Below are 27062 nucleotides of genomic sequence, written 5' to 3' on the forward strand. Positions count from 1 at the left end.
TCCAGACTTTAGGACCGCATGCGTTCCATTTTGACCAGCGTAGCGAAGGCCAAGATGATGCTCCCTAAGGAAGCAGAGTTTTCTCAAGAGGAGAGAGGCAGGAAAACAGACAAAAGGATTTGAAAGGAGAATGAGAGGGATGGTTTAAGCACAGGCCAAGCCAAGGTCCTGAGGAGCTAAGAGGAAATTCCCATGAAAAGGCCCAGGCAAGTGACAGGCTGGCCTACTCCACGGAATCCTCCAAGGCCACGTGAGAGGTGTTGGTCTTCAATCTTAAAAAGACCTCCAGGGGTGACCTCCCTGGAGGTCCAGTGGTTAAGGTTCCACCTTCCAATGCAGGGGGTGCAGGTTTGATCCCTGGTTAGGGAGCTATGATCCCACATGCCTTGAGGACAAAAAAACAAAACGTAAAACGGAAGCAATGTTGTAACAAAATCAACAGAAGACTTTAAAAAGATGGTCCACATCAAAAAAATTCTTAAAAAGAAAGAGTAACAGGAATCCTTAGAAAAGCTTTATGCAGGACATTTACACCCAAATTAACAGTCACTTCCCCCAGGGTTCTAAGCACTGTTCAATGACAAAATGGAAATCGTGGCAGTCAAAATAATAACTCTGGAATGACATCATCTAACTCCCAAAACCGAGAATATGTAACATTACCTAAAAAAGGAACTTTGCATATATAATTAAGTTAAGGATCCTGAATTGGAGAGACCCATCAGGGCTATTTGGTAAGTCCAACAAAACCACAAGAATCCAACAGGGAAAGAAAGACAAAAGGGTTGAGGGACAAAGTGTGGGAACAGAAGCATCAGTCATTATGACATAGGATCATAAGTCCCAGCAGCGTTTCCCTGGCGGTTCAGTGGTCAAGAATCCACCTGCCAATGCAGGAGACACAGGTTTGATCCCTGGGTCAGGAAGATCCCCTGGAGAAGGGAATGACAACCCACTTCAGTATTCTTGCCTGGAGAATCCTATGGACAGAGGTGCCTAGTAGGCTACAGTCCACGGGGTCACAGTCAGTCAGACACTACTTAGCAACTAGGCAACAAAAAAAAGTCCCAGAATCTGAGAGAGCAAATGGACTGCCACCTGGCAAGTAAACAGACTGTACCTAAAAGACTCCAAAAAGAGCATAGCGCTGCTAATACCTTTATTTTAGCCTTATGAAACTGATTTTTTTACCTCTGACATCCAAAAGGTTAAGAATGTATTTAATATTACTTTAAGCCACTGAGTTCATGGAAATGTTTATAGGAGCAACTGCTACTGCTGCTGCTAAATCGCTTCAGTCGTGTCCGACTCTGTGCGACCCCAGAGATGGCAGCCCACCAGGCTCCCCCGTCTCTGGGGCTCTCCAGGCAAGAACACTAGAGTGGGTTGCCATTTCCTTCTCCAATGTATGAAAGGGAAAAGTGAAAGTGAAGTCGCTCAGTCGTGTCCGACTCTTAGTGACCCCATGGACTGCAGCCTACTAGGCTCCTCCATCCATGGGATTTTCCAGGCAAGAGTACTAGAGTGGGGTGCCATTGCCTTCTCTAGCAGCTACTAATTTAAGAGCATAAACTTTACCCTGACTGCAAGATGGAGAATAGATTGGGTAGACAAAGGATGCAGATAGACTAGGTTGAAGTCTATCTGAATAGAGGCTCCTGCTGAAGTCTGGTGCAAGACAATAATGGTAGCCTGGCTATCAGATGGAGGTTGTGGATGAGAGATATTAATAGTAATCTTCCTGATTTAGTGGCAATAATCCTCCTGAGTCAGTAAGAAAGATGGGCAAAATAAATCATTTATCATGTAACATGAAATAGCTAACATCGATTAACTTACTAAGTCTTAAGCATTAGTCATCTTTTAACTCACATAATCCTCATGCTGTATACTGTCTCACATGGGAAAGAAACATCAGAAGGAGCTGATACTCAAATATCTTTATTTTCCTATATTGCCATCTGATGCCAAAAACAACCTGAAAACAAAAAATTACCATTTTCCATCAAAATACAGCATTCTATCTTCTAGAATGTAGGCTCCATGACAGCAAGGACAACATGAGTTTTGCCCATTGCTTTGCACCTAGAAGGTACTTGATAATTATTTGGTACTCAATAAAAATGTTGGTCTGACACATCTACCAGCATCTTACAATAAAGCATAGTTCCAAGGATTATGAAAACACAGAAAGCTCTCCTCATCAACCTGAAGAGAGAATGAAAAGCAATGAAAATGCCTTCGTGGGCAATGTCACTTGTTGCTTGTTTTGATGAGTCTGACTCTTTATTCTGATTTCTAGATTCTAAGGGTTCCAAGGGGCTTCCCTGGTAGCTCAGATGGTAAAGAATCCACCTGCAATGCAAGAGACCTGGGTTCCATCCCTGGGTTGGGAAGATTCCCTGGAGGAGGGCATGGCAACCCACTCCAGTATTCTTGCCTGGGAAATCTTATGGACAGAGGAGCCTGGCAGGCTACAGTCCATGGGGTCACAGAGTCAGACACAACTGAGCAATTAACACTATCACATACCATCACTGTCAAAGATCCAAGGATGGCTGGGACTACTAATGATTTGTCAGGCACCTTGGGGAAACTGTAATCACAAACAAAGCAAAGCAACAACCGTCACAGAATACAGACCAGAAAATATGCAGTTATCTGTGTAGGCAATAAGAAGGATTGTGGAAGATGACTAAGTATGAGTTGATCTGGGCTTCACCAGTGGCTCAGCAGTAAACAATCCACCGGCAATGCAGGAGCTGCAGGAAACTAGGGTTCGATCCCTGGGTCAGAAAGATCCCCTGGAGGAGGGCATGGCAACCCACTCCAATACTCTTGTCTGGAGAACTCCATAGACAGAGGAGCCTGGCGGACTATGGTCCGTGAAGTCACAGAGAGTCAGACACGACTGAAGCAACTTAGCAAGCATGCAGGCATGGGTTGCTCTTTGTTTTGTAATCCATCTATCCCCAACCTATCGCTGCAAACTTGGCAACTGTCAGAACTTCCATCCTAAATCTTACACTGTTGACTTCCCTGGTGGTGCAGTGTTTAAGAACCTGCCTTGCAATGCACAGGACACAGTTTCAATCCCTGGTCTGGCAAGATTCCATATGCCACAAGGAAACTAAGCCCAAGCACCACAGCTACTGCGCCTGTGTGCCCTAGAGCCTGTGCTCTGCAATGAGAAGCACGGCAGTGAGAATCCAGCTCACTGCAACGAAGACTAGCCCTTCATCTCCTTCACTAAGCTGCCAACTCACAGAAAGCAAAGGCGATACCCCAGAGTGTGGCTCATACTAAGCTTTCAGTAATATTAATAGGAGCAAAAGCAGCTAAGATATATTCACTGTTTACTAAGTACCATGCACTATTTGGAGCCTGTGCCTCTAATAGTTCACTTAATATTCACATCGGCTCTGAATGAAGTCACTATTATCTTCATTTCACAGATGGGGCAATGACCTGCCCACAATGATACAGCTATAAAGTGACAGGACTTGGGTATACCCCTATCTGACTTGGGAGCTCACACTCTTAATGTCTATAAAAGCACTAACACTGAGCAGTCATAAAATCCATCAGAGGAAAAAAAAGTCATGTCTGGATCACCATGTCCCCAGAAATTCATTTACTGTGAACATTACCGCTGCATTTGTAGTCAAAAATGGTCAAGTTTATTTCTTAAGATTTAAGCAAATCTCAGTATTTCTTCTTTCATTCATTTAGTCATTCATCAAACATCCAGTAAGCATCTGTCATTTGCCAGACATTAAACTAGACACTGGTGATCTGGTAACAAAGAATTCCTGACCTCACAAACTATATACCAAGAAATATCTGTTAAATGAACCAGTAGATAAGAGAAATCTTACACTATTAGGAATTAAAATATGCTCTTGAGTTTTATTAGGAGGACATCACATTGAGTTTGCTTTTTTAAATAGAGAAGTTTTAAGTACATGTTCAGCTGTATCAGTGAACAGGATTTTCTTCTACGACAAGCACTTAACCTACTCACCTTTTACCTTCCATAGTCTACTCTATCAAAAAGTTTAAAGCAACTTTTAAAGAAATGTTGCTTTTTTGATCAAAAGTCACATGAGATTAAATGTTAAAACAGAATAATTAAGAGGGAGAAAGACAGGACATTACTTGACAATTGTCATTCAAATATATCTTTTGTGAGTTAATGAACACCCACAGGTAAATCCCAATTTTAGTAGAATGCCTTAAAATAGCTATAAAATGATTACCTATGTTCTATCTATAGTATCAAATGGAAAGAAGTCCAATAAAGTAAAATGTAGATTATGCAGATATACTTGTGGCCTTAGATCATTCCAAACAATTTTTATGAGGTTCTGAACAGAAAAACGTCTTAAACGAATATTTCTCAAACTGCAGATTTCAAAACCCATTAGGAGCAGGAGTGCAAGCTCAGTCATGTCTGGCTCTTTGAGACTCCATGGACTGTAGCCAACCAGGCTCCTTTGTTAATGGAATTTTTCAGGCAAGGATACTGAGTGAGTTGCCATTTCATACTCCAGAGGATCTTCCCAACCCAGGGATCGAACTCAACATCTCTTGTGTCTCCTGCACTGACACGTGGATTCTTGAGCACTGGTGCTACCTGGAACCCGTTAAAGTATCATCAGATCAATTTCCTAAGTTTAGCCCAACAGTTTTGCATAAATAGTAATTAATAGAAAAGTGAAAACAGAATGTATAGCAAGTAATAAGGATAAATACTGTTCATGAAATTCTCTCAAATTTGTTGTATGCAGTCACGTATGTGTCATTAAATCATGAGCAAAATCTTGTAAGAATAGGTCACAATGAAAAAGTTCAGAAAAATGTTTTAGCCAGCTCTTAAGAGATAATGGGCTTGTTATGCTGTTTTGTTCAGCAACCAAGCATACACCCAGCACTTGCAAGCCCTTGTAAGTACTGTTTGTGTTTCAGAGGATTTATTCACATACTTTTCTAGTTATAGAATTAAAAGCCTTTTACAGTATTAAAATTTAATAATGTAGAATCAGGAGACTAAGAAAGGCCTTAAGTACCTCACACAGTGCACAGTGAACAAATATTTGCTGAATAAATGGATCTGGCCGACCTCCTTAGCTGAAGGCAAGTCCACACCGAACCCCCTGTGTAGCTGGATTTTATCAAGTTCTGAATATTTCCTTCCCAGCACATTCCATAGGCAATTACAGACCTAACCTCAAGTTTCATTACACCTACAGACATTTTGAGGAAAAAACACAGTATGCCAGATATTATTTTCTCTCAGAATATTTTAAGAGTATATTGAAATATATTTCTATCAATATGTGTATTATATTTTTAAAAGAAGTATTACAGGTAGATTCTGCTCAGACAGTTCAGCAAGATCAGTTGAAAACAGATTTAAACAAATGCTTTTTAAAAACAGATGGAAAAATCAGGCCCTGTTAATACCCCTTAAGTGCTCTCACCCAGGCCGCAGAAGTTTGGCCTCCAGGGAGAGGGGCAGCTGTGACTCATCGCCCGGACACTCACCATGGAAATCAGGCCTCGGGATCGTCCTGTGGCCATCATTCCTCCTCCTCCTAATCCATCCTGATATTTTATTATTTTTTTTTAATTTAAACTTATTTATTTTAATTGGAGGCTAATTACTTTACAATGTTGTATTGGTTCTGCCACACATCAACATGAATCCACCACGGGCGTACACGTGTTCCCCATCCTGAACCCCCCTCCCATCTCCCTCCCCATACCATCCCTCCGGGTCATCCCAGTGCACCAGCCCCAATCCTGATATTTCACAAGTAAAATACTGAATTGGTGTGAAGGGGCTGGCTCCTCACTGCCTTGACACATCTCTTTAATGTGGCCCATGAAGGCTTCCAGTGGTCAAGCCCAAAATACCAGTCCTGGTCTTCTCTTTTGTCTCACAAGGGCCCCGGGGAAGCCAATGGGAATGTAAATCTCCAATCACCTGATCTCTTCAAAACTCCGTTTCTTCTAAGATATAGGCCTCTTCCTTCACCTGATTCAGACTTAACCTTTTCATTAATGAAGCACTCAGACAAAAATTTTAACTCAAATTTAGGTATCTGAGCAATCACTCAAAAACAACCTTAATTCATCTCTTTTTCTGAATCCTTAATACAACTAATCACTAAAAACTGCCAATTCCCGTCTTCAAAATATTTCTCCTATGTTCCCTACTCCATTCCTACTTTCAGCTTAATGAAAGCTATCCATATTGCTCATTTGGATTAACAGTTATTGCTTTCTATTCTCTTACTCTAACAGTTTGTAGTGGTTTTCAGGAATTCAGTGGGACAGAACAATTTTTTTAAGTACACAAAAAATATTAAAGAAAATTTCAGAAGATCAAATAAGCCAGACGTTAACACATTGAAAAACACCATGGAGTCTTAAACTATTACTAAAAACGGACTTTCATCAATCTTTCAAGTAATAAAAAAGCAAGCTAGTCTCAATCACAAAATCCATGGTTGCCATAACATACAAATTGACAAAATGAATTTTTCATCTGGAGTTATCAGACTCATGGAGACCAACTCATATTAACCAAATTAAAAGGCTCTGAAACATGAATCTGAATGCCAACGTATTAATGTACAATGATATACATTACTACCACAATGTCTGGAAAACTGTTTGATCAACACAACAGCAAATTTTCTTCCTATAAAAGATTTCTATGGAAAGCCAATTTATAATAATGTTTTTTGATGAGCATGAAACCTTATCAAGGAACATCTTAAGCAGTGTCCTCAAGAACTCAGGAAGCCTCAGGAGCTATGGAGAGAGAGAAGTGTGCCTGAATTTGTTCAAATCTATGGTCACAGGAATTTCTACCCAGCCCACCATCAGCATGAGTCTGAATAAATACGGCCAAAGTTTGCTTCTCTTTTTTGCTTTCATTGTAGTTGTCATTTGACTCTATTTAACTATTCCAGGTTAACTTTCTTTAAGTATTTGAAGCCAGAAATTAGAGTGCTAGCCGGAATTTTTACTTTCTCTTTCAGACCTGGGAATATATATTTTTTAATCAGTAAAATGTAGCTATCACTTGATCCATTGTGAGTAGATTCCACAACTTAATTGTCAGAGCTTTATGCCCCTGCCAATAATACCACTATCACATGATTTCTTACAGCAGTGATTCCTTTTACAAACTCAGGTTATAGTTATATAAAGGATTAATACCCTTGACCTCAGTATCTCATTAACAAAAAGGAAAAAAAATCAAAGTTCTCTTTAAGTTATAATCTGTGATTCAATTTATATTTTATTTCCCCCTAAAAAGCCAAAGAAGGCAATGGCACCCCACTCCAGTACTCTTGGCTGGAAAATCCCATAGATGGAGGAGCCTGGTAGGCTGCAGTCTATGGGGTCACTAAGAGTCCGATACAACTGAGCGACTTCACTTTCACTTTTCACTTTCATGCATTGGAGAAGGAAATGGCAACCCACACCAGTGTTCTTGCCTGGAGAATCCCAGACACGGGGGAGCCTGGTGGGCTGCCGTCTATGGGGTCACATAGAGTCGGACATGACTGAAGCAACTTAGCATTAGCATTAGCAAAAAGCCAGAATGAAACTTTAAAACTTCTAAAAATGTTTTTAATCAACTTCTGAAAGACCTTTGTTCTTAGTACAACCTACAAATTATTTTACATTTGGTCCTTTCAGTATAATGTCTATAATGCAGAGATCTGAACAAGCTGTATAATCTCGGTATACTAAACACATATATACTGCTACACATATAAAGGCTAATTGTAATATACAGCCACACTAAACTAGTTTGGATAGACGTGGAGCCTCCATCTCACCAGTTAAAGCCTTTCATCAATATGTCTGAGATCTGTGTGAGTTCAGGGATTCTTTTAAATCTCATTTAATCTGATCATTAAAGAAATTTCAATGGCACACAAGTAAAAGGTGGCTAGACTAGAAAAAAAAAAAAAAGTGTATTTTCCCAATTTCAACTGAAGCAGAAAAACAATATGAAGTCCCAGACGGTTCACAAGGCAAACCTCTCAATGTCTCCTCCAACTTCTCAATTTTGCAAAGATAGGTGCTTTAATGTGAAGCATGTTTGAAAAGTAAAGGACTTCCTTTAGTCTGCCCTTGGCACTAAGGATCTCATTGGAAAATGAGACCCTTGCTCTTAATTTCTCTATGGCCATGGAGCACTTCACTTGGCCACTGGTGATGCCTCCAGTGTTCTGACAAGTATCTATCTGGCAGTCTAGTAAGGTTTCAACCAGCTGTCTCTACAACTGGACACAGTTGCTCTCTCTCTGCCCTGTCTTAAACAGTACTTTTAATTCCTGGGCCTTTCCAGGGTTCTACGACTTCCATCAACTTGTTTCCTTCACAGCTCTTCTACCTGACAGCTGTGCCTCCACTTCCTTAGGCCCGCTGAAATGTATGGGTTCTAGACTGCCTTTCTTCCAGAGATTGTTGTTCTCTTCCCTGCTCCCTTTCGCTTTCATGTTTCCATTGTGGGGCCATACAGTTTCACTTGCTTTGGGTAGGTAAGTCGACATGTAATAAATGTTTACATGGCATTGTTCCACTGAAAACTAAACTAGTCATGCTTCTTAACATTTCCCTATCCTATTTCAGGGCCAAACTTGAGGGGTGGAGCCTCCTTCTAAGTCCTCATCGGTTTGTCTTTAAGTTGGTCCTCAGGACCAAAAGAGAAGAGCTTCCATAATTTACTCTTCGGGATGAAATGCCCTAGGTCTTTAGCACCATGCTCTAGGAAAACTATTATCAGTCTTGTGGAACCCCATTCTTTAACCAATACAATGGCTTTCATTTGGCAAACGGCTAGGAAGCACCCATATATACCCCCTGTAACACAAGGTTTCCAAGGATCTCCTGAGACATACCCCAACATAATCATATTCCATCAATTCTTCACGCACTGTAATAGGACCAAGAATGATCTCTGTTTCAAAATAGAGGTTCTGATTAGTTATTATTCCTATTAGGATTTTATTACTGCTGTGACCGAATTGGGCTTTCCTGATGGCTCAGTTGGCAAAGAATCCTACCTGCAATGCAGGAGCCCCAGATTCATTCCCTGGGTGGGAAGGTCCCCTAGAGAAGGATACTGCAACCCACTCCAGTAATTCTTGCCTGGAGAATCCCATGGACAGAGGAGCCTAGTGGGCTACAGTCCATTGGGTTGCAAAGAGTGATCGAATTAAGTAAAAATCGAAAAAAAAGTCTTATTTTTAATTCAACAAGGCCGTCCCAGAATTCTTTTTCTTTAAAATTGATACTTTTAAAAATATACACCTAACTCATTCCACGTTGGCTTCTGGAAGTTTAACCACCACAGCAACACTTATGTGGACCTTTGTACTTCTCCCCCACTTCCAATCCCTCCAGCTGCACCCCAAAATCCACATCACGCACACAGGGCCCAGAGTTAGAACTAAACGTCCCCAGCCCTAACCCAAGCACTCCCGAGGGCGACTCCACGGGCCGGCGTCTGTGGGGCCTCTCCAGGCTCCCGTTCCGTGAAGGGCTAACAGGAATGGCCCCCGAGCTGGAGGGTCCGAGCCGGGGGAGTTCAGCCCTGCAGTCCGCCCAGGGCGGGCGCCAGCGCGAGCGCAGCCCCAGGGGCAGGTGCGGCGCGCGGGCCGCCCTAGGCGGGAGGGCGGGGAGCGGCGGGCCGGGGACCGCGAGGCGAGCCCGGCGCCGCCTTACCTCTCCAGGGCCTGCAGGGTGTAGCTGATGAGCGGCCTCTCCAGGATGGGGCAGAACTGCTTCGGGGTGGGGACGCCCATCCTCTCCCCGCTACCCCCCGCCGGCAACACGGCCGCCACAGCCGGCGCGCGACACCCGGCTTCGGCCCCGAAGCGGCTCAGCGAGGAGGCCGAGGCCGCCGCGTCCGCGCCGCGCAAGCCACGCAGGCGAGGCCCCGGCTCCGCGGGCCCGGAGCCGCCAGGCGGCCCTAACTCCATGGCGGCGGGCGGCGCGGCGCGCCCCGCTCGCCGGGGTCCACTCGGGGCCTCGGCCGGGGTCGTGCGGGAGAGGCCGGGCGGGGTCAGAGCGGGTACACGGACAGCGCCCACCCGAGCCGCGCGGGCCTGGCCGCCCCACGTCCCCAGGGGAGGATCTAGCTGCCAGTCTTCCCTCTCGGCGCGTCTTCGGCCTCAGTCCCGAGCCCAGCGCCCCCGGGAGGGCTGAGTTTCCCGGCTCTCGCCTTCTCCGGCAGGCCCAGCAGCCCCCGCAGGTGTCAGCTCTCCCTAAGTGCCTACGGGTCTCCTTAACCTAACAGCTGTGCTCAGGCCGTAGAGGTCAGGTCTCCCTCCCATTCCCTCTCTCCTCGGAGAGATTTAAAGAGATTTGGATGGGAGTCACGAGATGGGCCAGAGAGATGTAGATGTACATCTCGATTATCTTTCATTCCGTTCGTGAGGCTTCCTGGCTCCTCAAGTAAAGACAGGTGGACGGACAAATATGAAGTATCATTGAGTCAAACTGCCGCGGTTACCAAATTTGTCTGCAAATCGGAAACACCTGGGGAGCTCAAAAAACGCTGACTGGTATGTCCCACCCTCAGAGACTGGGTTTAATTGGCCTGAGCTTTGGAATGATTTTAAAGATCCCCAGGTGATTCTAATGAGCAGGCACGATTTTTTTTTGAAACCACGAAGCCAAAGCAGTAATACTAATAATTGCTGAGTAGTCGGCACACAGTATCTCATTTAATCTCCAGGAGAACCCATCTATTGCCATTCCACTTATACACAGGCGGAAACAAAGTTCACTGTTTAAATAACTTGTGTAAGATTGCACCCTTAATGGCCTTTGCCCAAAAGTACAGCCAGAGTTGAAGAATTCCAGGGCCAAAGCCTATCATGCCCTTATTTAGTTCTGTCTTTGATAGCAGTGTTTACCTTGAAAATGTACTGAAATATTTGGAGTGTCGAAGCAGACTGTATTAGGTCTCTGGAATGTAAACTCCTTGAGGGCAGGGTCCTTACTTTTTTGGTTTGGGTACTGTCCTGGAATATAAGTGAAGCTTAATAAATACTTACTGAATAAGCTACAAATTCAGTGAATGATAGTCGAAGTATATATAATTAAATATTTGCTAATTTATGTTTATAACTAATCTTATATTAGTTAATATAAGATTCATTAAAAAGGAATCTTTTATATATTATCAGGTTATAATATTCCAATTCAGTATTTTTAGCCATTTTCCCAGTTTAGAATAAAGCATACAAAATTAAGATTTACCTTTCTACTCTTATTGTCTTTTATTTGATCTTATTATTAAAAGCACTATCAGTTTCAGATCGGTTGCTTTTATTATAATTAATCTTTAGCTCTGTTCTACTTAAATTTTGTCAGGTCACTAACTCTTAGCCAAAAAGTAGGCTTCATAATACACTTGACTTTGTAGCACTACCACTCCTGTGTCTAGACTACAGTATGCGTTCAGTTAATATATGTTGACTAATTGGGTGGATAAATGAATAACTGAGTCTATCTACAGAGACAAAAAAGCAAATCAAATTATTGTTTCTATTAATATTGATCTTTAAACCTCACTTTTTTAATCTAATGGTGGAGCTAATGCTATTCTTCATTTTCTTAGTCTTAAGCAAAAATATCATAGTAATAAAATTCTTGTTATATTAATTTCTATATAATCATTAATATAATTAAACTTTGAAAATTTAACCAGAATATTATTTTATTGATTTAGTTCTCTTCTTCAAGTAACTTTGCTCTGATCACTGTGAACTCATAGATCTTACATACTATACCGTAATGATGTTTAATAGACAGACTTGTACTGAACGAAAAAGGACAGACTTTATTTGTATATAGCAATATGAGAAGCAAAGATGAGAAGCAAAGTTTTTGTTCTATGTCTTTCTATATAAATATAAATAATTAGTTCTTTATTTTATATTCTTTGCATAGGGGATGTAGTTTCCATGTTGCTTTATACTGAAGGGGAGCAAAATATGCCACTTCAGCATATTGACTACTTTAAAGTTACTTAAGAAATATCATGAGCAAGACGGACATTCTGACCCTCATTTGTCCTCCTGAAAGCAGGAAATAAATCCCTCATATGAAAATACCTTGTAGCAGCAGAGAGACATCCTTATCACTATAGGTAGGGAATTCAGGGCAGAGCAGAGTATATAAACACACCTGGTTACTTCTTCATTAATTAACTTTTCCAAGCCCCTCTATTTTGTCAATTCCTCACAAATGTATTGCTCCTCAGTCTAAAAGGTATGGAAGCTGCTTTAGTTACTTCTTACTACTTTGGGGTTCCCATACATGCAAAATTAAACTTGGTTTTCTCCTGTTGATCCATCTTAGGTTAATTTAATTATTAGGCCAGCCAGACAACCTAGAATCGATGAAGGAAGAAGTTCCACTAAAAGTTATAGCAGCCACATTATAAGACTATTTTCCCTGTAGTAGATATTTAATAATGTCCCTCCTTCGTATTTGAGGGTTCTGATCTGCAGAGTCAACCATTTCATCAAACTCCAAACCTGTGGATACAGAGAAGGGATTGTATCCATCATTTAATATAAGGAACTGGAGCAGCTGCAGATTTTGGTATTTGTGGGGTCTGGAACCAATGCCATGTGGATACTGATGGACAACTGTACATACCCTGGAAAGTAAGATCCTCTGTGATACATTGGTAATAAGTACTGTAAGAGTTTAGAAAAAATAAAACCCAAACTGTATAATAGGACTTCCCAGGTGGCGCTAGTGGTAAAGAACCCACTTGTCAATGCAGGAGACGTGAGAGACACAGGTTTGATCCCTAGGTTGGGAAGATCCCCTGGAGGAGGGCATGGCAACCCACTCCAGTATTCTTGTCTGCAGAATCCCATGGACAGAGGAACCTAGTGGGCTATAGTCCATGGGGTCACAAAGAGTCAGACACGACCAAGAACTTAGCAGGCACACAGGTATTATAATGTAGAGTAAGCAGAAGGGAGCAGTTCTTGGCGTGGTTTTTTGATCTGGGCTTCTGTGATAATAGCGGCCTCCCAAAGATGTCCGTGTCCTAACCCCTGATACCTGTGCAGGACACCTAATAAAAGGGTGGTGCAGCCGAGCAAGAACTCAGCTCAAGTTCTTGCCATGGAAAGAATGTTCTGGATTATCCTTGTGGGCTCAATGTAAACCCAAGGGCCCTTATAAGTGGGAGGTCAGAACTAGAGAAGGAAGTGTGAAGATGAAAGAGAGTGTTGGAGTGATACAGGGCTAGGAGCCAAGGCATTTGGAAATCTTCTGGAAGCTGGGTTAAGTAAGGAACCAGATTTTCCTCCTAGAGATTCTGGAGGAACATGCATTCAGAACACTAAGGTGATAAATTTATTTTAAGTCACAAAATTTGTGGTAATCTCTTACAACAATTGGATACTAACATGACTTCATACTCGGGGAGCTTCACATATATACATTGACTATCATCTCCAAATGAAGTTATGCTGCTGCTGCTGCTGCTAAGTCGCTTCAGTCGTGTCCAACTCTGTGTGACCCCGTAGATAGCAGCACACTAGGCTCCCCCATCCCTGGGATTCTCCAGGCAAGAACACTGGAGTGGGTTGCCATTTCCTTCTCCAGTGCATGAAAGTGAAAAGTGAAAGTGAAGTCACTCAGTCATGTCCAACTCTTAGCGAGCCCATGGACTGCAGCCCACCAGACTCCTCCATCCATGGGATTTTACAGGCAAGGGTACTGGAGTGGGGTGCCATTGCCTTCTCCGAAATGAAGTTATACATAGTTTGAAATACATTGATGTGAAAAAGGAAAACTGTTTATTCTACTTTATGTCCCATACCTAGGCCCTAAATGCACTCTGCCTTTTAAAAATTATTTATTTATTCATTTTTGGCTGCAGTGAGTCCTCATTGCTGCATGGACCTTTCTGGAGTTGTGGTGAGCGAGGGCTACTCTCTAGTGGCAGTGCACAGGCTTCTCATTATGGTGGCTTCTCTTATTGTGACGCACAGGCTCCCTGCACACAGACCTCAGGAGTTGTAGCACATGGACTTCGATGCTCCACCACATGTGAAATCTTCCCAGACCAGGGATCAAACCATGTCGCCTGCACTGGTAGGCAGATTCTTTACCATTGAACCACCAGGGAAGTTCCTGACTTTTTAAATAAATCCTGTAATTATCTTTAATTATAAATCCTGAATAACACTTTGCAACCCCATGGACTGTATAGTTCATCCAGGCCAGAATACTGGAGTGGGTAGCCTTTCCCTTCTCCAGGGGATCTTCCCAACCCAAGGTTCAAACCCAGGTCTCCCACATTGCAGGAGGATTCTTTACCAGCTGAACCAGAAAAGCTTTATGATAAATATATACCACAACTTCATGACCTCACTTTGACTTGTCTTTTTCTTTGAATGAATATAAAATTACCCATTAAGTGGAAGTGGCTCTCCTCTTTATATTTGAAAGGCCTAAAATTCTGTTTTCTGGGTTGTTTCTACTTGTCAGTATACCACAGAATATTTACCTAGGGGAATTTATTATTATTATTCTTGCAGAATTTTAGATCAAATTGGGTTAATTTTTCTAGTGTTAATTGAAGCACAATTAGCACTGCCAGTCACTCCCCACCTCCCCAACCACATTGTTTTAATAGCATTTCTAGAGGTTATTTGGGGTGTCGCTCATAAGTGCTAATGAACATGGCTTATCCTTTAACTCTGCTGAAATCAGAGCCAAACAAAATAAATAACAGGTCAGCCCCAGCATTTCTGTCAGCCCCATGAATTCCATTTCCTGTTTTTCTATTGTGTATCTTATGTAAATGAGACAGTCCATCAACCTCTGATCTTTAACTCATTTTTATACATAAGAAACGTAATGCTCTGAACTGAGGTCTTTCTGTGGATAATTCAAAGTAAACACCACATGGCAAAAAATTATTTTCTTTGACTTTCTCAATATTTCTTACAAAGTTATTTATCAACTGTCTCAACTCTTTACTTTGTTTCCTGAATAGCTAAAAAGTAAAAGAGTGGTGAATATTTAGCCTTAGGACTGAATGATAAATTTGACATCATTAATGCTACTGAAGTTTAACTTTTCGTAAAAATAATTTGGGGACCATTGCTAATATATGTAGTATTTCTTGTATCGTTTATATAATATAATCATTTCAGTTCGGTTCAGTCGCTCAGTCGTGTTGACTCTTTGCGACCCCATGAATCGCAGCACACCAGGCCTCCCTGTCCATCACCAACTCCCATAATTCATTCAGACTAACGTCCATCGAGTCAGTGATGCCATCCAGCCATCTCATCCTCTGTCATCCCCTTCTCCTCCTGCCCCCAATCCCTCCCAGCATCAGAGTCTTTTCCAACGAGTCAACTATTTGCACGAGGTGGTCAGAGTACTGGAGTTTCAGCTTTAGCATCATTCCTTCCAAAGAAATCCCAGAGCTGATCTCCTTCAGAATGGACTGGGTGGATCTCCTGGCAGTCCAAGGGACTCTCAAGAGTCTTCTCCAACACCACAGTTCAAAAGCATCAATTTTTCAGCGCTCAGCCTTCTTCACAGTCCAACTTTCACATCCATACATGACCACAGGAGAAACCATAGCCTTGACTAGATGGACCTTTGTTGGCAAAGTAATGTCTCTGCTTTTCAATATGCTATCTAGGTTGGTCATAACTTTCCTTCCAAGGAGTAAGCGTCTTTTAATTTCATGGCTGCAGTCACCATCTGCAGTGATTTTGGAGCCCCCCAAAATAAAGTCTGACACTGTTTCCACTGTTTCCCCATCTATTTCCCATGAAGTGATGGGACCAGATGCCATGATCTTCATTTTCTGAATGCTGAGCTTTAAGCCCACTTTTTCACTCTCCACTTTCACTCTCATCAAGAGGCTTTTTAATTCCTCTTCACTTTCTGACATAAGGGTGGTGTCATCTGCATATCTGAGGTTATTGAGATTTCTCCTGGCAATCTTGATTCCAGCTTGTGTTTCTTCCAGTCCAGCCTTTCTCATGATGTACTCTGCATATAAGTTAAATAAGCAGGGTGACAATATACAGCCTTGACGTACTCCTTTTCCTATTTGGAACCAGTCTGTTGTTCCATGTCCAGTTCTGACTGTTGCCTCTTGACCTGCATACAGATTTCTCAAGAGGCAGGTCGGGTGGTCTGGTATCCCCATCTCTTTCAGAATTTTCCACAGTTTATTGTGATCCACACAGTCAAAGGCTTTGGCATAGTCAATAAAGCAGAAATAGATGTTTTTCTGGAACTCTCCTGCTTTTTTGATGATCCAGCAGATGTTGGCAATTTGGTCTCTGGTTCCTCTGCTTTTTTTAAAATCAGCTTGGACATCAGGAAGTTCACGGTTCACGTACTGCTGAAGCCTGGCTTGGAGAATTTTGAACATTACTTTACTAGCATGTGAGATGAGTGCAATTGTGCAGTAGTTTGAGCATTCTTTGGCATTGCCTTTCTTTGGGATTGGAATGAAAACTGACCTTTTCCAGTCCTGTGGCCACTGCTGAGTTTTCCAAATTTGCTGGCATATTGAGTGCAGCACTTTCACAGCATCATCTTTCAGGATTTGGAATAGCTCAACTGGAATTCCATCACCTCCACTAGCTTTGTTCGTACTGATGCTTTCTAAGGCCTGCTTGAATTCACATTCCAGGATGTCTGGCTCTAGGTCAGTGATCACACCATCGTGATTAATCTTAGAAAATATATTACTGGCACATTTGTTGTAGGAAGGGGACCCCTTGAAGGACCCAAGAGTGAGCTCTTATCCAACACTCAGAAATGAATTGTATGAGGAGATACACATGAAGACAAAGCAAGAGACTTTATTGTGAAGGGGTGTCCAGGCAGAGAGCCGCAGGGTAAGAAAAGCCAGGAGAGCTGCTCTGCCAAAATGGCTCACAGACTCAGGTCTTCTGGTAATGGGGTTAGTTTCCGGGTTGTCTCTGGCCAGTCATCTTACTTGACCCACAGTCTCACTCAGGGTTCTTCCTCTCAGCATCTCCCAAGATGGATTCCAGCACAAAGGATTCTGGGAAGTTGGTCATCTCCTTCCTCTTTTGTCCCCTCCCAAATTTTCCCGGTTAGTTTTTGGCAGCAGCACTATGTTCCTTATTGGTACCTCCTGTTGTAAGACAACTCAGACAAGTGGTTATCATCATGCCTGGCCAAGGCAGTTGGTTTTGATCAACAGTCCCCACCACAGCGGTCCCCTAATACCTTCTGACAGAACGTTTGCTTCAGTAGGTCTGGAGTAGACCCACAATGCTGCATTTTTAATAGGCTTCCTTAGGTCCTCCTAATGTAGGTTGGACCCGACTCATATAAACCCTGAATTAAAAAAGAATTACATCCCAATTCACTTTATATCCAGTGTATTTTAATTTCAAGACCTAAAGCAAAATGCACATGATATATTAAATGTGCCATATAAAAAGTGCATAAGAAATCCATTAAAATGTCTGTTTTATTTTCTCGTTAATTTATAAGAAGGGAAACATGAGGGGGAAATGTTTAAGTGCCAGGAATTTAAAAAAAAAGATGGTAGAGACCTGGAGAACCTGTGCTATTTCTACAGACATGTTGTTAAAAAACACATTACTCACCTCTGAGAGCCATCAAAGGCCATATCCTTGACCACCGCTTAAGCAAAATTGAAATCGTTGCCTGGAACTCTGCCCTGAGCATAGAACTCAAGGGTGCAATTCAATTGAGGGATGACACATACCTGCAGAAACTAAAAGAGGGGAACGACCTCTATGCATAAGAAATGTGGGAGAGGTGATATCTTTGATGGGTTTATTTAGGAAACAAATGACTAGCCTAGAATTGGTGGTAGCTAATTTTCATAATCTGTGGAAAAGAAGAACATTCAGAATCATCAATGAAGAGCAACTGTTAGTCAAGGAAGATTTGTCAATTCCGCAGGGAAAGATCTTGGCAGCAGTTATTCCTATATATTAACTGCAACTCATTACTAAAACAAGATTTAAAGAAGGAAAAAACCCTAGTCTTTAAGAAGAAAATGCTCCCTGAAAATTCAAAGTCATATCTTTTTACTGAAGAATAAGAAAAGAAGAATGTGGATATTTGAATGTGCCATTATTACCACAATCATCACCACTCTCCCTGCTGAGCATAGAGTAAATATAAATTATGAGCTGTGCATTAGTCTGAATGTGGAACATCATTGCCTTATAATGCCTTACCAAGAGGGTACCAAGCCTGGATCTTAAGCAGATCAAAAGGGACTATGATGGAATAGCATACAGAGAGGCAAAAAGTCAAAATAAAGGGAGAGAGAAGACTGAGACATGAGGATACAGTCTCTTCAGTGATATCTAAAGAATATGAAGATACAAACTTTTAATTTTTGTTTAGGAAAAAAGAGTGCTTCACTGCTTTTTAGCATGGGGCATTTACTGGACTAGCCAAAAAGTAAAAAAAAAAAAAAAAAAAAAAAACAGTAGTTTGGGTAGATGCTGTAAGATGTAGTTAGGAGAACAATTAGCTAAGGTGGTTTGGACAGGAAGCACTTAGTGGTGGTGGAAGGACCATAGAGAAATAAATTGTGGTATATTGCGAAAAAGAAGAAATGAGCTCACTGTGTTGTTTATGCTGTGTATGATTAGAAATGTTCAATAGAAATTAAATACTTCCACTCGTCACTATGGCTAATCACTAATGATGTCAGACATAAGTAAAGGAATGAATAAGTGAAATAATGTTCAATGTGCCAATGAATATAACTAAATGCGTGAAGACCAATTTACACTTAGTCTTCAGAAAAATCTGGATGCTTAAAACTCTTCCCAAAAGAAGACGTTGCTTTGATCTAAAGTTGCATAATCCTCTTTCTTCTTCTCCTATTGTTATTCCTAAAGGACCTCAAGACTTTGACAAAAGATTAAAAAAAAAAACAAAAACTTTCCCTTTTGTCAAATCTTTCCTTAGCAATTATTTTCTCTGAACTTCATAAAAAATCTTTGATTATTAGCTGCTATAGTACAATAACATACTATGCACAAAATTAACTAATAGTGGTCCTGGGCAAAACTTCAAATTTCGTTGTTTCTCTTTCGCTCTCCTGGCCTCCTGTGTTCTGGTCCTTTTTCCTTTCTTCTTATCATCTCCTGAATTGGCCATCTCACTATCAGGTCTGCTGACCAGAAGTTCATCTGTGGCTTTTACCTGTGGATTTAACCCTTTCAGCCCTGACCAGAACAGGCAGCTCCAACCTGTCAGAGGGTTGCATCTTGAATTCGTCTTATTGCCTAGAGGAACTGCCCTACCATTCACAGGGTACACCCACCTCCTGGAAATCTTCCTCCTGACCTCTACTCCACTTGACCCAGGGCTTATGATTGACTCCTGCTTGGAATCCCACCTCTCTTTGGCATAAAGTAGGCAATGGCACCCCACTCCAGTACTCCTGCCTGGAAAATCCCACGGATGGAGGAGCCTGGTAGGCTGTAATCCATGGGGTCGCTGAGGGTCAGACACGACTGAGCGACTTCACTTTCACTTTTCACTTTCACGAATTGGAGAAGGAAATGGCAACCCACTCCAGTGTTCTTGCCTGGAGAATCCCAGGGACGGGGGAGCCTGGTGGGCTGCCGTCTATGGGGTCACACAGAGTCGGACACGACTGAAGCGACTTAGCAGCAGTTCTCAGCCAAGCTACACATTTGTGGATACAAACTGCATCAGATGCCAATGCTGTATCAGAATCAGATGAGAGCTTGGAAGTGTTTATTATCTTGAGCTTCTACATTGCTAGATCACACATGAAACCTGGCTGGGCATGTGTGTGTGTGTGTGTGTGTGTGTGTGTGTTAGTTGCTCAGTCATGTCTGACTCTTTGCAATCCCTTGGACTGTAGCCCTCCAGGCTTCTCTGTCCATGGAATTCTCCATGCAGGAATACTTGAATGAGTAGCCATTCCCTTTTCCAGGAGATCTTCCCAACCCAGGAATTGAACCCGAGTCTCCTGTATTGTAGGCAGATTCTTTACCATCTGAGACACCAGAGAAACCCCTGGCCTAGTTTAACAACTCATAATTGACCAGGGTGAACAGAAGAGTTACTGCCTGATGGGACTGAATGTTAAATCAAGGAGTATGGCCGCTTTCACTCCATCGTGATATAGGTTTGTTGAAGAATTATTGCTAATTGTATGCATTGCATGTTAGGCACAGTATGGTATGCATATATCAATAAATCTTTTGGGTCTCACAGCTGCTTTTGTGAGACAAAGGTCATAATTCCTCCCATTTTACTGATATGGACCATGAAATTTCTGACTTGCCAAAGGAAGCGATGGGCTGTTATGCCAGGTCTGTCTAAATACTGACCTCCGATGGAGAGGACAGTGTTTCCAATTTGTCATCAGTACTCCTCAGTGTGAGGTTTAGCTCTTTAATGCCTATCTTGACAAAATATAACAATAAACTACTTTTCAGTGAACAGTGAGCAACATTTCCTACAGCAAACTTTCCTGGATGAAACTGAGATGAACTAAGGGAAGAAGGTGCTGCCAATTATAACATGCCATTGAAATTAAAATTTCTTATCGTGAATGATGGCTCTTCTGTCACCATCCTGCAATACAAATTAAATTTTTCCTAAATATTGTTACTTCCTCATTTTATTAACTGACTTCAAAATCTTCTATTATTTTGAACTTCTCGTTTCAAAAATTTTCTGACCACAAATATTCCATTTCAAAACTGTTCTGACCACCACAATTCTTCTTGAATAGAAGGGTAATATAAATAAATAAATTGAAACTGAGCCCCCTATTGGTGATGAAATATTCCCCCCAAATGGCATAGTAACTTAATTTTTGATGGTCTTTGTTGTTAAACTTCGGAAAGTTTTTTTAAGCATCAAATATGTTCAATTGGTTTTTCAAAGATCCCTAGTATAACGCAGAGACATTATTACCTCTTATAAAAACCGTATTTTCGTTTCCCCAATAATCTGTCCTAGCTTAACACTCAAGGACCAAGGCCACAATCTTGCAAAATTTCAGGAGAAACCATGCCCAGAAAGTATATTGTAAACTTGCTTCCTGAAGTTCGGTAATGCAATAGTCGAGACAAAAACTTTCAATTATTATTCCATTGCTGGTTATTAACTAATTTTCAAAGAACGTGGGAGTTTTTGTGTGTGTTAGGTTTAGGAGTTTTTAAAACATGATTGTATGTGCCTAAATTACATGTTTTAGATCTTTGAAAGAAAGGATGAATTAATATTTGCTTATTATTTTTCCTGGTAAACACTATTCATTGAGTGAACATCTTAAACAATTGAATAATTTCAATATTACCATAAATTTGAAGTGGAATTTTTTTTTTTGTAAAGGAGTTTATATAAATTATTTAAAAAGTAATTAAACTGGACCTCAACTAAGGAGTTTATTGTAGGAAGGAAAGTGATCTCTTCATGGATGGAAATTAAATGCTTTCATAAAGTGATGTGTTGTAGTTATTGTGACAGCACAAATTATATTAATAACTAGTTGGGAATTGAAATAAAATGTTACCAAGTTTCAGAGACTTGACTTTTAGTTGAGTTTTGTGTGATTGCTACATGAATGAAATGAAATCTAAGTATTTCTCCTAACACACACATATATGTTTAGAATTCATTGTCTACAATAACAGTAATCTAAAAAAAAAAAAAAGTACCCTCAAGAGCATGCAAGAAAGTAAATATTAAAGCTTCTATTTGTATTGTTTTATTTTTTATTATCTTCTTCTTAAAATGTAATTTTTATGAATCGTCTAATATATTGACATTGATAAATGTGTATAATATTTAAAATTTTTAAATATATATTGCTAGTGGATGCTCAGTTTATTTCAGTTCAGTCACTCATGTGTCGGGCTCTTTGCAATCCCATGGGCTGCAGTACACAAGGCTTCCGTGTCCATCACCAACTCCCAGAGCTTACTCAAACTCATGTCCATTGAGTCAGTGATGCCATCCAACCATCTCATCCTCTGTCATCCCCTTCTCTTTCTGCATTCAATCTTTCCCAGCATCAGGGTCTTTTCAAACAAGTCAGTTCTTTGCATCAGGTGGCCAAAGTATTAAAGTTTCAGCTTCAGCATCAGTCCTTCCAATAAATATTTAGAGTTGATTTCCTTTAGGATTGACTGAGTTGATCTTGCAGTCCAAGAGACTCTCGGGAGTCTTCTCCAACACCACAGTTCAAAAGCATCCATTCTTTGGCTCTCAGCTTTCCTTTTAGTTCAACTCTCACATCCATACATGACTACTGGAAAAACCATAGCTTCCACTAGATGGACTTTTGTTGGCAAAGTAACATCTCTGCTTTTTAATATGCTGTCTAGGTTGGTCATAGCTTTTCTTCCAAGGAGCAAGTATCTTTCAATTTCATGGCTACAGTCACCATCTGCAGGGATTTTGGACCCCAAGAAAGTAAAGTCTGTCACGTTTTCCATTGTTTCCCCATCTACTTACCATGAAGTGATGGGACCAGACACCATGATCTTAGTTTTCCTGAATGTTGGGTTTTAAGCCAAGTTTTTCACTCTACTCTTTCATTTTCATCAAGAGGTTCTTCAGTTCTTCTTTGCTTTCTGCCATATAGGTGGTATCATCTGCATATCTGAAGTTATTGATACTTCTCCCAGCAATCTTGATTCTAGCTGGTGCTTCATCCAGCATGGCATTTTGCATAATGTACTCTGCACATAAGCTAAATAAGCAGGGTGACAATATATAGCTTTGACATACTCCTTTCCCGATTTGGAACCAGTCTGTTGTTTCATGTCCAGTTCTAACTGTTACTTCTTGACCTGCATACAGATTTCTCAGGAGGCAGGTCAGGTGGTCTGGTATTCCCATCTCTTTCAGAATTTTCTACAGCTTGTTGTGATCCACACAGTCAAAAGCTTTGGCATAGTCAATAAAGCAGAAATAGATGTTTTTCTGGAATTCTCTTGTTTTTTCAATGATCCAACAAATGTTGGCAATTTGATCTCTGGTTCCTCTGCCCTTTCTAAATCCAGCTTGACCATCTGGAAGTTCATGGTTCACATACTGTTGAAGCCTGGCTTGGAGAATTTTGAGTATTACTTTACTAGTGGGTGAGATGAGTGCAATTGTGCAGTAGTTTGAACATTCTTTGGCATTGCCTTTCTTTGGGATTGAAACGAAAACTGACTTTTTCCAGTCCTGTGGCCACAGCTGAATTTTCCAAATCTACTGGCATATTGAGTGCAGCACTTTCACAGCATCATCTTTTAGGATTTGAAATAGCTCAACTGGAATTTCATCACCTCCACAAGCTTTGCTTGTAGTGATGCTTCCTAAGGCCCACTTGACTTCACTCCAGGATGTCTGGCTCTAGGTGAGTGATAACACCATCATGGTTATCTGGGTCATGAAGATCTTTTTGTATAGTTCTTCTGTGTATTCTTACCACCAATTCTTAGTATCTGCTGTTTCTATTAGGTCCATACAATTTCTGTCCTTTATTGTGCCCATTTTGCATGAAATATTCCCTTGGTATCTCTGATTTTCTTGAAGAGTTCTCTAGTCTTTCCCATTCTATTGTTTCCCTCTATTTCTTTGCACTGATCACTGAGGAAAGCTTTCTTATCTCTCCTTGCTATTCTTTGGAACTCTGCATTCAGATGGATATGTCTTTCCTTTTCTCCTTTGCCTTTCTCTTCTCTTCTTTTCTCAGCTATTTGTAAAGCATCCTCAGACAACCATTTTGTCTTTTTGCATTTCTTTTTCTTGGGGGTGGTCTTGATCACTGCCTCCTGTACAATGTCACAAACCTCCATCCATAGTTCTTCAGGCACTCTATCAGATCCAATGCCTTGAATCTATTTGTCACTTCAACTGTATAATTGTAAGGGATTTGATTTAGGTCATACCTGAATGATTTAGTGGTTTCCCTACTTTCTTCAATTTAGGTCTGAATTTGGCAATAAGGAGTTCGTGACCTGAGCCACAGTCAGCTCCTGGTCTTGCTTTTGCTGACTGTAAAGAGCTTCTCCATCTTTGGCTGCAAAAATACAATCAGTCTGATTTCAGTATTGACCATCTGGTGATGTCCATGTGTAGAGTCTTCTCTTGTGTTGTTGGAAGACGATGTTTGCTGTGACCAGTGCACTCTCTTGGCAAAACTCTGTTAGCTTTTGCCCTGCTTCATTCCGTACTCCAAGGCCAAATTTGCCTGTTACTCCAGGTATCTCTTGATTTCCTACTTTTGTATTCTAGTCCCCTATAATGAAAAGGACATCATTTTTGGGTGTTAGTTCTAGAAAGTCTTGTAGGTCTTCATAGAATTGTTCAACTTCAGCTTTTTCATCATCACTGGTTGGGTCACAGACTTGGATTACCATGATATTGAATGTTTTGCCTTAGAAACAAACAAAGATCATTATGTCATTTTTGAGATTGCATCCAAGAACTGCATTTTGGACTCTTGTTGACTGTGAGGGATATTCCATTTCTCCTAAGGGATTTTTCCCCAATGTAGTAGATATAATGGTCATCAAGTTAAATTCACCCATTCCAGGCCATTTTAGATCACTGATTCCTAAAATGTTGATGTTCACTCTTGCCATCTCCTGTTTGACCACTTCCAATTTGCCTTGATTCATGGACCTAACATTCCAGGTTCCTATGCAATATTGCTCTTTACAGCATCAGATTTTACTTCCATCACCAGTCACATCCACAACTGGACATTGTTTTTGCTTTGGTTCCATCTCTTCATTCTTTCTGGAGTTATTTCTCCACTCTTCTCCAGTAGCATATTGGGCACCTACTGACCTGGGGAGTTCATTTTTCAGTATCCTACATTTTTGCCTTTTCATACTGTTCATGGGGTTCTGAAGCCCAGAATACTGAAGTGCTTTGTCATTCCCTTCTCCAGTGGAACCCGTTTTGTCAGAACTCTCCATCATGACCTGTCTATCTTGGATGGCCCTTTGGCTCTACAGCTTGACTCATGATTTCACTGAGTTAGACAAGGCTGTGGTCCAAGTGATTAGTTTTCTCTGACTGTGGTTTTCATTCTGTCTGCCCTCTGATGGATGAGGATAAGAGGCTTAGGATAAATGGATGCTCAGAATTTGTTTAATGATGGAGATTCATATCTAACAAAGTTTAGACCTAATGTTCTATTGTTCTGCACTTATTTTTTAACACTTAAGTAATGACTAAGTCTTCTCGGGCCTCTACTATCTTTATGATCTTAGCTGAGTTATTAAATTCCTCTATGTGCAAAATAGAACTAATAATGATATGTTGCAGTAGCTGCATTGGAGAGGGAAATGGCAACCCACTCCAGTGTTCTTGCCTGGAGAATCCCAGGGACGGGGGAGCTTGGTGGTGTGCCGTCTATGGGGTCACACAGAGTCCGACACGACTGAAGCAACTTAGCAGCAGCAGCAGCAGCTGTAGTGATGATTGTATCATTTGTAACATCTGAGAACTGTTTTGTAAGAGACAGAGTGTTATTCAGATGTGTGGGAACACCTTGAGAGCAGATAATAGTCCATTTTTGTATTTCCAGGATTTTTCACAGTAGCTGGAAAATAGAATATGTTTAATAAATAAATGAATGAATGAGGATCTACATATATGATTAACATTCTTATGTGCAAAAGCAAGATGTGGTGGAAAACATAAATGATCATAAATGAGAAAAATCAAATTAAGTTTTGCTCTATCTATTGACTGTGATTTTTATTTTAAACAAATCATTCATTTTTGATGAGTTCAGTTTTTTCCCTCTATAAACTAAACATAATAATATCATTTTCCCATCCCACCTCACAGAGTTGTTTTTAGAATAAAATTTATGTGAACTATATATGTGAAAGTTTATCATGAACTCTTAAGAAATTTCTCTGCTAACACTGGTGATGATTTGCTGTGGCTCTATCATCTCCTGCTAAATTGCACTTGACTAGAAGGAGAAGTTCCTCCCTGCCTTATGCTCTTGTTACATTCCTTTCTGCGCCTAACACAATGCTTTATCCATAATAAATTCTTTATTTTATTTTATTTAAAGCCATGTTAAGGAATGGTGACCTTCTGTTTTCAAACCTGCCCATGCTTTTGAGAAAAACACTGGTGGTGTTTGAGGGGTTCCGACCAGTACCAACTTGTGTCCCCCCAAGCACTTTTTATCAGTGAGAAGACAAAGCATGTAACTGAAGAGAATGCTTGATTTATACCTGTCTAGGCAATCAACCTGCCACCCATAGAAATGCTGGAAGTTTGGCAGTTAATCAGCAAGGCAATTTTTGTCCTCTATTCTTCATTGACGATCCTTTCCGTTTGTTCCATAATGGTGCTCCTTAGTCATTATGTCCTGTAGTAAAAACTGTGTGAATAAGGACTTTGTCTCTACAGCCAGAACAGGGCCTGGTATATCCTGGATGTTTAAGAAATACCTGGGGGAAGAATGAATCAAGAATTCATGGAATGAAGAATATGTATGCTCAATTAAAATTTTGAAGTATTTACCCAAATGTTGATTTGGTTTAATTCAGTAAAAAATTTCCCCAATTTCCATCTTTATAGAAGATTTAAAAAACTAAAGCTTATGCTGAATTCTTGCAATTTCATTCCTGTGTTTATGTATATGCATGTTTTCAATGCATATGAATAATGGACATATTTTTTATTAAAACTCCTATTTTTTCTGAAGATTGTAATTCCACATTCAAGAAAAATCAAAAATAACCACTATGTTTCAACATAAATACATCCATTCTTAAGCATATGTCTTTCTTAGGGCTAATTACACCTTTTTTCCAAATATATAACCCAAGAAATAATTTTCTACACAAACTAAAGAGGTTACAGAATGAAAATTTAAATTGAACCATTCAAAAAATCATTATATTTCTTTTAGAAGTTACATCACATATTTGAGTATTAGAAAATAATCACATTTTCAAACCTGATAAAGTGTG

At 40.7% G+C, this 27062-nt stretch overlaps 1 protein-coding gene across 9 annotated transcripts in view; it reads right to left on the reverse strand.

Moving 5' to 3' along the window:
• CRPPA (CDP-L-ribitol pyrophosphorylase A) overlaps nt 1–10457 on the reverse strand; it is a 377884-nt gene extending 367427 nt beyond the window's left edge. For 3 of the 9 annotated variants that reach the window (XR_011566187.1, XM_070787555.1, XM_070787557.1), the window contains exon 1: nt 9757–10449. Coding sequence is in view for 8 of the 9 variants with exons in the window: in XM_070787555.1 (XP_070643656.1) it covers nt 9757–10013 (257 nt within the window). In the remaining variant the exon portion in view is untranslated. Of the gene's footprint in view, nt 1–9756 lie in introns of all 9 variants that reach the window. The other 6 variants (XM_070787553.1, XM_070787561.1, XM_070787554.1 and 3 more) reach the window with 5 other exon arrangements.
• Between the last annotated feature and the right edge of the window lie 16605 nt (nt 10458–27062).

This window comes from Bos indicus, chromosome 4, assembly GCF_029378745.1.
Source record: "Bos indicus isolate NIAB-ARS_2022 breed Sahiwal x Tharparkar chromosome 4, NIAB-ARS_B.indTharparkar_mat_pri_1.0, whole genome shotgun sequence".
In the NCBI taxonomy this organism is placed as follows: Eukaryota; Metazoa; Chordata; class Mammalia; order Artiodactyla; family Bovidae; genus Bos; species Bos indicus.